The sequence below is a fragment of the Arvicanthis niloticus genome, chromosome X (assembly GCF_011762505.2).
Source record: "Arvicanthis niloticus isolate mArvNil1 chromosome X, mArvNil1.pat.X, whole genome shotgun sequence".
Taxonomy (NCBI): domain Eukaryota; kingdom Metazoa; phylum Chordata; class Mammalia; order Rodentia; family Muridae; genus Arvicanthis; species Arvicanthis niloticus.
This window is the reverse complement of record NC_047679.1, coordinates 31,572,467-31,586,842: the sequence shown is the minus strand read 5'-3', so window position 1 is coordinate 31,586,842 and position 14,376 is coordinate 31,572,467. Positions and strand designations below refer to the sequence as shown.

General features: G+C 36.4%; 1 protein-coding gene across 1 annotated transcript in view; it reads right to left on the bottom strand.

Annotated features, from left to right (window-relative positions):
- Phex (phosphate regulating endopeptidase X-linked) overlaps window positions 1-14,376 on the bottom strand; it is a 214,456-nt gene that overhangs the window by 78,145 nt on the left and 121,935 nt on the right. Inside the window, exon 13 of the mRNA XM_034485262.2 lies at window positions 1,630-1,707. Within this exon, the coding sequence (XP_034341153.1) occupies window positions 1,630-1,707 (78 nt within the window). The remainder of the gene's footprint in view (window positions 1-1,629; window positions 1,708-14,376) is intronic.

Below are 14,376 nucleotides of genomic sequence, written 5' to 3'. Positions count from 1 at the left end.
AATTATCCAAACAGTGTAGACGATAAGCTGTTTGAGAATTAAGATGCTAGAAAATATAACTGCTTTCTTCCAAAGCTATATCATAAATTTTAGGGAGGTCATAACTGAAGCCAAATGGAGAAAGTTCTCTCCTATCCCATGGAGATACGATGTTTTTCCTACCTAGAAAATAATTTTGGAGCATAAACACCCCCAAAAAATGTTGCATCAGACTGCTTCAGTGTGTTCTATAACCTTCAATTCACTGAGCTCTTTCAAAAGTTCTACAAATATTTGTATATTACAAAGATTTATTTTCATAATTTCCATACTAACTCCTGTTTTTAATATGCAATAAATGGTATAAACTATTTGTTCCTTTAATGGTGCTGTAACTATTCACATCTAATGGTACAAGCAGAATGTGAGGTGACATTCTTCCAGACTAATCCTGAGATATGGTAAATACTATTTCTATCTGAGGGTGAAGTTAGTATCAGTCCTGTTCAAAAGCAGAAAATTGCTCCTGGACATGTGGGAAAAAATGTGAGTAGAAATAGTGTTCAGTTTAATCAGCAAAATTAACACCTTCTTCATGACTAAAATGTAGAAAGTGTTAAATTTAGTCTTTATCTCATGTGTAAAGAGTCTTATAAATTACTAATAGTCACCCACAAAACTAGGACTGTTTATTAGGCCACATGTCAAACCACAATTTTAGCAAAGAGCTAGACCTATGAGTCATAGTTATTAAAAGTATTTCAAGACTACTTTTAAAGAAGGTATAATTCTGAGGATGGAGAGATTGCTTGGTAGTTAATAGCACTGGCTGCTCTTCCTGACAACTGGGGTTTGATTCCCAGCACCCACATTGGGCAGCTTATAACAATCTGTAACTCCAGTTCTAGGGGACACAATACCCTCTTCTGGCCTCTGTGGTGCCAGGCAAACAGGCAATGCACTGAAATATATGCATATAAAACAACTATACACATGAAACACATATTTTTTTTTAAAGTTCAGTGAACTGTGAGAGCAGGGCTGGCTTTTCTGTGAAGAAGGAAAAAATGTCTTCAGAACTATTTATGGGAAAGGAAATAGCAGTAGTTGTGATTAGAAAGGGCTATAATAAAAATATGTATCACAGAACAGCAGAATAAAAAAGAATTATTACCATCCCTCATCACTAACTTACTGCCAATATACAGTCCAATACATAATAAATTATAGAGTCATACATATATGCACTTAATTTGCCAAAACAGTCATAAAGTTTAATGAAGTTAACTCTCAGCAGGCAGATTTATGTCTACCCATTTAATATGAATGAAGAAAATTTTTAAAAATTAACAACAAATATGATGCATTCACCATTAGAACATGTCCACTAATTGTAAAATACTCAATTTGGTGAATTATTTCCATTTGCTTTACGATGTCCACTCAGCTTCTGACACTTCCTGTATTTGGAACCTGCACTAAATCTTGAGATAGGCCTGGCAAACTCAAGCTCCTATATAGCCAAGGAATTAATCAAAAGTTGGTACTTTCTGGCACCACCAGGTTTAATTGCTTGGACTTGGGTTAGTTAATAGGCACTAGGCCAGTAAAACCTGCCAAAAAAAAAAATACAGTAAATTTAGCACTTACTGCCTTGAGGTCTTCATTAACATAAGTATCATTCATTATAAACTCTGGATAGCCAACTTTTGCCAAAACAGCTCTTGCCTATAAAAAGGAAAATGAGAAATATGATGTCAGAGTTTCTTCACTTAAATCATTAATAATCATTGGATACAGGGCTTCAGTCTTCATTTGTAAAGTCCATTGACTGAATGTCTTCTATATGCAAGGCACTGTAAAGGACAAACAAAAGTATTTACTACCTGTCCTCAGTGTGCTACAAATGAAGTGAATGTAGCAAATAACTTTTATGAAGATAAAGATTTTAATGGAAATGGATAGCACTGTTATTAAAATCTGGGAGACTATTTCCTCATGTGGAAAAGGCACATCTGAGAGAATAGTTACCGTTTCAAAAATACAGAGCAGAGGGCAAGAAGAATCTGGAAATGGAAATAATGAACAGACAATAACAGACTTCAAGCATAGCTGATAAAGGTAAATGTCTGAAATACATTTTAAAAATCTAAATGACTCCATAGCAAAAACAAGTTTTTTCAAGAACTTGAAAAACTGTTTCTCATACATACATGTGCAGCCAGTGTGTAAAATGGAATATTTTAACATCACTAATCACTGGGGAAATGCAAATTAAAACCACAAGAAATTATTATCTGGCACACGGTAAGCTAGACATTATAAAGAAGACTTGGTGGGGATCTGGAGAACTAAAGAACACTTACCTTCATACTGTTGATGCAGCCACTGTGGAAAATTGACTGCTCAAAAGACTAAAGCCAAAATTACTGTGAGATCCAGCAATTCCTCTACTGGTTTGAGCCATAGATAATAGGTACACAAAGAAAATGAAATCCGTATATCAAAGAGCCATTTGCACTCCCATGTTCATTGCAGTATTATGTGCAGTAGCCAAGAAATAGAAATGACCTACTGATTGATGAATATGGATAAAGTGTAGTATACACAAACATACATACACACAATGGGATAATATTCAAGTACAAAATGGTTATAAACTTAGAGGTCACTATGGAAATGGAAATAAATTAGATACAGAAAGACAAGTACTGCTTAAAGACTTAAAGGAACATGTGGTAAAGAAGACTGTAAAATGACCTGGAGCCTGCTGCAAATCTCAGAAGCTCATGTTTGTAGACAAACTCCAAGATCACGTTGATCCACATGGTCAATTGAGTATACAGATTTTTAATGTTTTTACCACAAAAAGTGATCAATAGGTAAGGTAATGTATATGTCCATTAATCACAATTAGCCATTCTACAATGCATACCTATGGTCAAAACATCCTGGTGTGCTTCATGAATATGTAAAAAGTTATCCCACAATTTAAATAAATTAATATGAAAGACTGGTATATAAGAAATTCATGGATTATTCATGCAAACACCCCAGTGCCTTGCTAACAAGTGTCTGATGTTGTTGTTGTTGTTGTTGTTGTTGTTGTTGTTGTTGTTGTTCAGATAAGCAAAGGTTAAATATTTCCAAGGGGAGTGAAAAGCAATGAGTCATGCATGCATCAGGATGATTATCCATACAGCTCTGTGAGTGACAGCCAGAACATCAGAAAGATCAGAGGCAGGGGGTCCAGAATAATTTAAGATGCATCTCCTCATAGTCATCCACTTGATAGACAGAGGTCCTAATGATTGCCTTTGTTTTGCAGCATGCAGGGAATAGATAAAAGAAAAATCAGTGTGAGTGCCAGTCTAGAGCAATGACTGGCAAACTGTGGCTCCAGGACCAATTCAGCCCTCCTCTTCTACTTGTTTTCACAAATAAAATTCTGCTGGAACACAGCCACACTCATTCATTTACCTACCATCTATAACTGCCTTTGTGCTACAACTTCTGAGCTGAGTCATTGAAAGAAAAACTCTGGGGCCCAGAAAGTCTCAAATATTTTATATGGACCTTTGGAAGAAAGTTTCCCAGACCTTGCTCTACAACAACTTTGTAGCTCCACGTGAAACCCTCTCTTGCCATGTGCCCAGATTTTGGATTTCATAAAATAAAATAAAATAAAATAAAATAATCAACTTTAAACAGTGTTGCAAGTACATTGTCTGGGCTCTACCCACATTCCCCGGGATGCCTTTTATCACTTGTATATAGACACCCCTCCCAAGATTCTTTTCTGTATAACTGATTTTAACTAAAATAGAATTGCATCATTTCCCTCCCTCCCTTTCTTCCCTCTGGCCCATCTCTGAGGCCTTCCCTTGAATTCCTCCCATCTTCTCATACTTCCTACACTCTCACGTTGATAATCTCCTTTTGATTATTATTGTCACACACACAGATCCAGATGTGTCCACTTTTGATGGTAGTATATACACAGTTTAAAGGCTGGCCTCTCCTCATTGGACAAACAGTAAAGGGGCTTATCACTTAGAGAGGCTAATTCTCCTTCCAGAAGACATTAGTTATCTATAGATCTTAGTCTAGACTAAGAGTTGGACCTTGCAAACATTGATATTACTGTTGTTCTAGTCTTGTTTCTGCAGCTATTTCTACAGTCCTGACTTTTCTAATTGCCAGCACCAGAGATTCTGAAGGGCTACATATAACCAGCTTGTTCTGAGCTGTTGATCTGTCTTTCTGTCACTCTGACCTCTCCCTCCATGCAAGCAACTCTAAGCCAATGACTGTGGCAGGATCATGAAAGCCCAGCATCTTCCCCTCGATTCAGGACCAGCTCAGAGGTATAATTTACACTAGCAAAGTTCCTCCCAGGATCAGACTACTTAGAAATGTCTTCTGAAATTCCTTCTGCCCCTCAGCTCATCCTGGTCTTGGTCTAGTTTCTTCCATTCCTCTGCTGTCTTCACTTGCAAGTATTTGGTAAATAAATCACTTGCATGTGAGTCCATATCTCCAGGTCTGCCTTCAGATGATCCATCTAACACCCAGGCAGCCTCAGCCCCATTACTTCTATTCTAGGAAAGCCTCAATAAAAACCAGTGACTTCCCACACTGCTCTGGTTAATGACATATCTATTTTTTTGTTTTTTTTTCAAGACAGGGATTCTCTGTGTAGCCCTGGCTGTCCTGGAACTCACTCTGTAGACCAGGCTGGCCTCAAACTCAGAAATCTGCCTGCCTCTGCCTCCCAAGTGCTGGGATTAAAGGCGTGAGCCACCATCGCCCGGCAATGACATATCTATAGTCCCATCCAAATCACCTTACTCAAGGAATAGGGTTAGATAGTACATTTCTTGTATTTTTTTTGAGATGATATAAATATTAAATATCAGAGACTTTTAATTCAAAATTTAGGATTTTACAAGTGCTGCAGGCCAGGCCCTAATAAGTTTTGCTGTTCCAGGAATTCAAATATAATACAGAACAAATTCTGTCTTCAAAAGCCTATGAGCTATACTAAAATCTTAATATAATAGCAGGATGTTGCAGCTCTCAAGACCACAAAACAATGTGGTTTTAGGTTACCTCTTCCTGAAAGTGTTTACTTTCCTCGTTGTAGCTAATTTCTTAGTATAATTTAGTGACTCATCACAAGTTGTATGCATCATTTTAGCAAATAAAGAATTGTAGTTTCCTCCAGCACACACCCCCAAAAATACACAAGACAAGCTGAGTCATGCACAGTTGTTTCTGAACGCTGGCCTTTCCAAAGTGGATCATTGAATTATGCATTCTTTTTCAAACTTCATGCTCTGGGACCTCACTGCACTATAGAGTTTCACAGAATACATTAACTCCTGTACTGTGTATGTATAGCACTAAATTCTTATTTATTTAGCATCACCACAACTTGAAGAGAATCAGAAAAGAAATTAAAAAAAAATCCAGATTTCCCTACCAGGGATACACAAAAAATGATTCTAATAGCAGGCTGCTAACAGCTCAGTAGAATATTTTTTGTCAAAATGTATATAGATATCTATATTCTGGAGCAAATGCTCCTTCTCCCTCAGTTTTCTCCTAATTCCACACCATTCCAATCCATCCCACTTTACCTTTTTCTCCTGAGAAGCTTTAGAATTACATTGCTCAGAAACCCACTGGGCAAGACTCTAGAGCAAACTGTCAATAAGAAATACTCAACAGGGCTTAGGAAGAGGGAAGAGATGTAGATGTCATTTACACACTGTAGAAGAAGCATTAGTGAGGCCTGTGGGCATCTTCAGACAGTAAATACAACATTTAACCAACAACTTCCAAACATTCTCCTGGGGAAAACCCTTTAGGGTACAATCAGCAGTACCAGTCTTGGTCTTTACTTCCTGGCCCCAAAATGGTTACATAACCCCTCTAATCACTCACATTAAACATTTTCCTGCTTGGTACACTTAGAAATCTGTCCACTTTCTTTCATACAGAATAGAGCAAATAGTGACACATCACTTACTAACATATTCAGAACGAGAACAATGATCTACCAATAGTTGGATGGTTTGCTGAAGGGGAAGGTATGAGATGTGTCTTAAATCAATTATCCCATTAATTATGGCAGGACAGAGAAGCAAGTCACCATACAAATACTGAAAAAGTAACGAGATGAATATTTAACAGATAGCATATTATGTCTAGTGAAAAACATTTTCTGGGCTATTTGAGACTGATCAAAAAACTCAAGGGTGGGCAGCCCTGCTTATATACTGAAGGCCTAAAATCAGCCATAAGCCTAAAATCAGCAAAAGGCATGACTTACATGCCTGCTAACACAAAGTCTTGGGTCTCTATGGAAAAACACTGAAACAGGGGGCTATAAACTATTGTAAACAGGAAGCTTTTGTTGAAATCTACCAGCCTGGGTAGTCATAGACCTTGTAAATAGGCAGCCTTTGGCAGATAGTACCAAATTAGATAAGGATAAGTGAATCATAGGCAGAGTCATAGTGACCTGACCCCTGAACCTTCACCCAGCTGATACCCTGTTCTGAAAGATATCTGTACTCCCCCTGAACACCTATGCTCCTGTGTCATCCCTTCCCCACATCTTGCATTTTTGTGTTTATAACCCCCATGTTAAAAAGTAAAAATTATGATTTGATAAAAAAAAAAAAAAACACTCAGTGTACCCCTGGTTCTTCTGACTTAGCTCCTGACAATCTATTTTCTTGTTCTCAGAAATACTTTGAATTATAAAATGTTATTGTGGTTTTTGTTAGTATGCTGGGTAAAATAATTTTTATTGATCTCATTTTAAACTTCAAAGTTCGTAGTAAGTTAAAATGTCCTTTAACATAATTATAGGTCATATTTAATTTTGTATTGTAAAATGCTAGTTGATCTGTTGAACATTTTAAAAAACTGGATTCCTTTTTGAGAATTTCATATATGAACACTGTATTTGCATAACTTTCCCCTTTCTCTCCTTCTTCCCACTTTTCCTAACCCCCCATACTTTTTAAACACATCTTATTATTTAATTATTGTTTATATATGTATACGTGTATAAGTATATATATTTATACAAATATTGTTAAATAAAGTGTTTTGAAAAAATTTTTTAAAAAAACTCAAGGGTTTTCTATAACTAGTTATTTCCATCCATTATTCTATGCATACATCTGGAGTGAAGCTGCATTTGATAGGTAAATGATGATCTTCATTACCTCTATGTCTATAGGCAAATATTTCTCTTCAAAAGTCAAAACTTCCTAGTGTTTAATATAAATTGATGTAGTCTACCATCATTTTCTTATGGTATACCAATGATAGTCAGGAGGACAATAAGTTAAACCAAAAATATATAGATTCAGCCACAGATTTCCTAACAGCTGGATTTGATTATAGGATAAGATTTGGGTCAGTGGCATATAAATTAAAATGTTTTGTCCATTCCCAGGCATCTATTTTTAAAAAGAATATATATGACTGGAATAGGCTCTCTGCCTTTAATCCAGGGCTTTCCAGCTTCAACAATATTGACATCAGGGCCAAATAATGCTTGTGAGGGTTTTTCCTGTAGGTTCTTGGATATCTCGAAGCACCATTGCCTTGAACAAACTAAATGCCAGTTGCAAATCCCACATAAGCTGTGACAACCAAAACTGTAGAGATGTCAGATGCCTGTGGGAAAAGTGACAAAGCACTGTCAGTTAAGAATCTCTGGAGTGCTGATGCAACACCAGTGGTAGAACAGCTAGCTTTCAAGCACAAAGCATCAAACAGGATGAAGAAAGCTACATGTCAAACATGGCAGCAAGAAAAGCAGATAGCATGTGGCAGCTAATTCATTAGCTGTCACTAGGGCTTCAAAAATGTATGATAAAATGTGTGACTAATACCAATCCAATATTTAACTTGGAAATAGCTACATTTAACATGCTTGGATTCCTCTCTGTTCCCCACACACACACACAACATGAAGCATTGCATGCCATGTTTTCCATTATCAGTAGTGGAATGTAATTTCTACACACTTCCCTCTTTACCGGGTACAGTTTGAGGATGAAAATAGCCCCTCCCTCGAGGTGCTGACTGTAAGAGTTAGGTAATGGTGTTACATGTAAGACTGATTTTAGATCTCTTGGTCCAAAGAACATAATGAATAAATGCTCATATATGTTAGTTGTTATAGAAACATGATTTCTTCCATGGATTCAATATGTCAAAGCATCTTTTTGGGAGTGTAAGATACCCCAGAGCCAAGTACCTTAAATCCTCTGTAAAACAATGTCATTCATTTTAGGATGTAGGTTTCAAGGAACTATACTTGTGATGAGAGAACTTGGAACCAGAAGAAAAGCTGTGGTCTATGAATGGAGCCACACACCTATGAGCTTCCTGAACCATGGCAGAAGATTTCCTTAGCAAAGTCAAAGTCTGCACATTTGCCAGAAAAAAAAAAAAAAAAAAAAAAAAAAAAAGGAGGCTTTCGAATCCTGCCTCCAAGCCAGAAGATCCCTTTAATGGTTACTACAGGTATGCCTCTGAAAAGAGAGATAAGGCATACTATAAATCTAACTCTAGAAAAAGCAAATGTTGCAGCTCTTCTCTCACTTGTGGGTAGTATATTTTATACAGACATGCAAATGTGTGTGTGTGTGTGTGTGTGTGTGTGTGTGTGTGACACAAAAGTAAAATGAGAGCTGGAGAGATGGCTCAGTGGTTAAGAGCACTGACTGTTCTTCCAGTGGTCCTGAGTTCAATTCCCAGAAAATACATGGTGGCTGACAACCATCTGTAATGGGATCAAATGCTCTCTTCTGGTATGTCTGAAGACATCAACAGTATGCTCACATATATAAAATGAATAAATTTTAAAAGACAGTAAAATGAAACTATCTAGGGGAAAGAATGGAACTAATGGGATGGGGAAGGTAATGGGCCATGTGAAGAACGTGGTCAAAGCATGCATGTGTTAAAGTGTTAAGGTTGCCATCAGCAATCACCATCATGGCTCCCACATTGTCACTCTTTCTCTTTCCCATTCCTCCAAACAACTCTCATATCCTGGGTGTTCATACCACTTGTTTTCCTAGCCTACACTCATTAAGTTTTCTTGAGTAATATACTATGCTCCAGAGACATCTCATCCTTCCCTGTTCATCCATCAAAACCAGTATTCCTTCAGAACACTAACTTATTATCTATTATTGGGTCTTCAAAAGCAATTTATAATAAAGTGTGAGTGACCAATAGCAATCTAATACATTCACCCTGAGAAAGAGCTATGTTTAAAAGAGTAGTTTATTAGCCAAATAGATGAATCCAATCTTAAGAACGGTTTTGTTAGTAGAGAAAACTTTCTTGCTGTTAAGAATGAAATTAAATTCACTGCCTATTCAACCTAATCACCATGGTGTTCCAAAGAGGAATGCAATGTCAAGCACAGAGCAAGTGACCAATGTCTAACAAATACTGATTCATATTATGAGTAATTTAGCTAAGAAATTCGCTCTAACCAGCATCATCAACAATATCAGAGAACGTAAAATGTTATATTTTATTTTGAACCTTTAAATAGGAAAGGTATAATATTTGATCAAGAATACCATTCAGTGCTACTTACATCAAGACCTACGTCCATATTAACTAACTGGAGAAAAACGTTACAGACCTTATGAGAGACTACAGAGCCATCTAGAATATGAAGTGAAGTGTGAATCCATAATAGCTCATTCCTGGTGACAAAACAATAATTTTCATATGTGGTAGTCTTCCCACATGGATAACTTGACTTTTCATGGTGTCTGTTACATGCAGTTAAGTAGTATCCAAAATATTAATGGAAAATACCAGAAACAAGAAAGTCCTAAATTTTACATCAGATGTTGCTCTGAGTAGCATGAGTAAAACCTTGCATTGTCATACTTGCATACATTGAAGTATGTCAAAGCTGACAGATACAGTCACACCATAGATTCAAACCATCCCTTTGCCCACTCTTCCTTCCTTACACTGGTTTTGTCATGCTATTCTATCACAGCAATGAGATTCACTAACACAATGTGTGTGTGTGTGTGTGCGTGTGTGTGTGTGTGTGTGTGTGTGTGTGTGTGTGTGTGTTTACATGCACAGCTTAGTTACTAAGTTTGGTTTTGCTCTTTGTTATGACTACCATGTACATTCACCAAGTCATAATTGCTTGAGATTTTGTTCCTTGCACTAAAATATTAAGGCTACATCTTTTTAAAACACAGGTACTTTCTGTGAAGACAACAGAGAGTTCATAAAGGGAATGTTATTTCTTTAAGGCAGAGACAATGGCTATCACAAATAAAAAGCCAATGGACATGGAAAATGTAATATACAACATGATTTAAAACTCCCAAGCCACCCCCTGACTTCCCAGAATTTTCTACAAGACACTACAACTTGATAATGCTGGAGGAAAGAACATAACCAAATATAACCCTGCTGTATCTGGATGAGAGCTCTGCAATAGCATATACTTTTGACACACGTGGCCAAACTGATTTAAAGATTGGTCAGGTTGATTGCCTTACTCCTGAATTTGCAAAGGCACTTAGTATTAAGCTGAGCCACAGAAAGCAAGATGGCAAAGCTCAGTTGTTCTAATCCCTACAGACTTGGCTATGGAGGAAAGTCACGTACATTCCCCAATGTCCTGCATGTCTTACATCAAAGGGATCATCTTAATCACTTAATTAAACAGCTTTGTGTTTGGTCTACATGGTTAAGTCTCTTCACATATTTTTTTGTCTTTTCCATTAATTTAACTAACACAAAAAAAAGGACAACTGCTCTTTTACAAACAATTTCTAGAGCAACTTTCTTAAGCTTGCAGTAGCTTTGAAAGCTTTAGTCAGGCTTAACCATGCCAAGACCTCATTTTCTCTGATGAGTTCTGTAATAACTATTAAACATCAATCAAAATTCTGAGCTGTAAACACCCGGAAGTTTAGGAAACTGTGCAAGAATTACACTATCCTTCAAAACAGAGACAGTTTCTACAATGCCAGACAGATGATTGGCTCAAGCACATATCTTGGCTGGAAATCTTTTCCTGTGCAAGGCTAATGGTATTGGTGAAAATTGGCCTGAGAAACAGATTTAATATCCTTTGGGGCTATCAGGATCCCACAAATAATAACAATGCAGTAATCTAACAAATCAAATTTTGTCCTTTGATAAGAATGGCACTGATTTATTATGAGTTTTCAAAAGCTGTAATTCTGTGAGTTGGTTCACAAGCTATTGCATCATGCTAGGGTAGAGGTGAACTAAACATTGCCAGGAATCAGATATCTTTTCAACTACTAGACACAGTTTGGGGTCAGTATGAACTAGAATACTGTAATGTTCTTATTTCAGGCTCTCCATCCTTAATCCTGCATGGCTAATGCCCTATATAGTAGATACCCACTGTCCCCTACTTTTTAATATGGATAATGTTCTAGGAATTCAAGTTCCAGATTGCAAATGAGGACATTGAACTAGGAACATAAACTGTTATCTTAGAAGTGAGTAGTTTCTCCAACCAGAAAAAGAAAAAAAAAAAGAAAGGAACACTCAAGCACAAATGAATCATAATTTAGCCAAACTGCCACTCAATATTTCCTTGTTATCTCTGTGATATTCTGGTAACATATATTTTCTCTGTATCCCAACAGAGATAAAGACAGTGTTCTTAGTAAATGGTTGTAATAATTAGTAAAATCAAAGTCAGAACCCAAATCACCCCAGTATTAACTCACAAAGGAGCACATATCTCCTTCTGCTGAATGTTGGGGCAATATTACCTTAAAGAGAGAGGCAAACTCATTCACTTCCTTTAAAATTGAACAAAACAGTAGTCACAAAATTTAGTTTTTGAATCCATGTTTTTGTTCATTTTAAATTCATTCGTGGAGTTTTTGTAACTAGACCAGCTATAAAACCTGTTTATATAAATAACCTAAATCTCTATGAGGGCAAACCTCACTTGTCCATACAGAGCCAAAATAGTACAATCCAAGGGTTAAGAAAATCCTATATGAAAAAAGAGAAAAAAGAAAAAGAAAATCCTATATGATTGTTAGGTTTTAAACAAGCCAAAGTAAATTATGTTTTCCACTTTTCCCTCAACACAGGGATCTACATCAAAAGGTCATCAAACTATAGTCTACAGACCCAAACAGACTAGAACTTGATTTTTGCAAAGACAGGATTTTTGTTAGACTATGCTATTGCAGAAAGGGATTATTTTGAGCTGAAGGCATCTAAGAATCAGGGGAAGCAGTAAGAAGCTTTCTGTGTTCTCCTTATCTACCTAAAAGCAGAACTTTCCAAAACAATTCAACTATCACAAATCCCTCCCCCTTTTAAGAAAGGCAGCTTCTTGTTGCCAAGGAGAGAGCCCCCATCTTCTAACATGAAAAGATGCCAGAATGACAGGATGCAGCAGAACCGCAGTAAACCTAACCTTCTATTAGGTCTCCCATATATTTCTTAGTCATCTTTCATTTGTTAACCCACTTTCATTCTTTTGTGTATTTATGTATACACACACAGACACACACACAGTGGGGAAGAGACAAAGAGAGACAGAGACAGAGAGACACAGAGACAGAGAAACGGTGAGGAGGTGATGATTTAGCCCAAGACCATATGCAAATGCTGAAAAACTGACCTACTCTTTCAGCCCTTCCTTTCTCATTCATAACATAGTGTGAAAGTTCCAAATTCTAATCATTTTTATGGGCTACACTGGAAGCTACTTTGTTTATCCATATTATAAACAGTATTATAGTGAGTAGAATTCACAGACCCCACCACCACCAAATGCTAAACCAAAAGGGGGTAGAATAGAAAGTTTTTCTCCCTGGCAACAGCCCACTCTTCCACATATGGTCTATGGCCACTTGTAAGCTACAAAAGTAAGTTGAGTAGGTGTTACAGAGACCATATGGTCTACACAAGTTTCAAACAGTTACTATTTGACTATTTACAGAAAAAAGTTTTTGCCAACCCTCTTCCACATAAAAGGTTACAAAAATTTCAAAACCTAGTAATAAAGATTGCAATATAAGACATAAATTCATTTTTTAAAGTTTCAAGGTGATTTGATAGTAATTATTTCAGTAATTTTATAATTTACTACAGTGCCTATTCATGTTTTATTGAGGTAAACATCTGAGCTTTAAAACAGAGACAATATATAGATATTGAACAAAAATGGGAATAAATGTCATGGAAAAACATCCATGCACTTTTGGGGAAGAAGGAAGAAATAAACAATTAAAAAGCATTTTCAAGCATCAAGATACAAAAGAGCTTAGAAATGCATCTTCAATACCTAGGACCTAGCACTGAACATAGCTCTAAGAAACTTAATCAGCTACTTAATCCTCCTCCAATCATTAAATTACCTATTTAAACAGGAGGCAAGTTGGAGATTAACTTAAATAAACACATCCCCTTCTCTCATCAGCAGTTCAGCAGAATGGAAATTACCTCCACTCTCTGGTAAAGTTTAGTTCTGATAGGAGCAATGTTTTACTGTCTGAAAAATGTCTGGGGCCACCTAGATATCTCAGTGAGAAAAGCACTTCACCTGTCACTCAAGTATGATGACCTGAGTTCAATTCCCAGAACCGAGTATAGAAGGAAAAAAACAACTCCTGAACATTGTCCTCTGTGACATATGACATGCACACACACACACACACACACACACACACACACACACACACATATATATATGTGTATATATATATATATATATATATATATATATATATATATATATATATATATAGTAAGCATTCTTCTAAATATTCTTCCTGATTAGGTAGGGGGAATGCAAATGAAACCGTTTTGGTGAATTGTTAAATTAGTCAAGTATAATTTGCTTTGTTGGTGCACAGCTATGATCCTCAGTACTCTGAGGCTGGAAGATATCAATTTCAAGATTAGTTTCTGCTGCAAGATCCTATCTTAAAATATATAAGCAAATAAAATAATTATTAAATACCACACAACTTTTTAAAAATATTTTTGAGATTATACTAAAATTACATAATTTCCTGCCTTCCTTTTCTTCCCTCCAAACTCTCCCATGTGCCCTACTTTATCTTCTTCCAAATTTATGTATACACACACACTCCGTATATATACTATAAGATATATTCTTAAATACATTTGTAGAACTATTTAAAAATAAAGGAATATCAGTTTTCTTAAATGATATGACCCTTGGTAAACTGCCCATGCACCAGGGTAGGCCCCAAATCCAACCAGCTGGGCAATAAAAACTGGACTTGAAAAAGAAGGAGGAAGAAGAGGAGGAAGAAAAGAGGAGGAGGAGGAGGAAAAAGA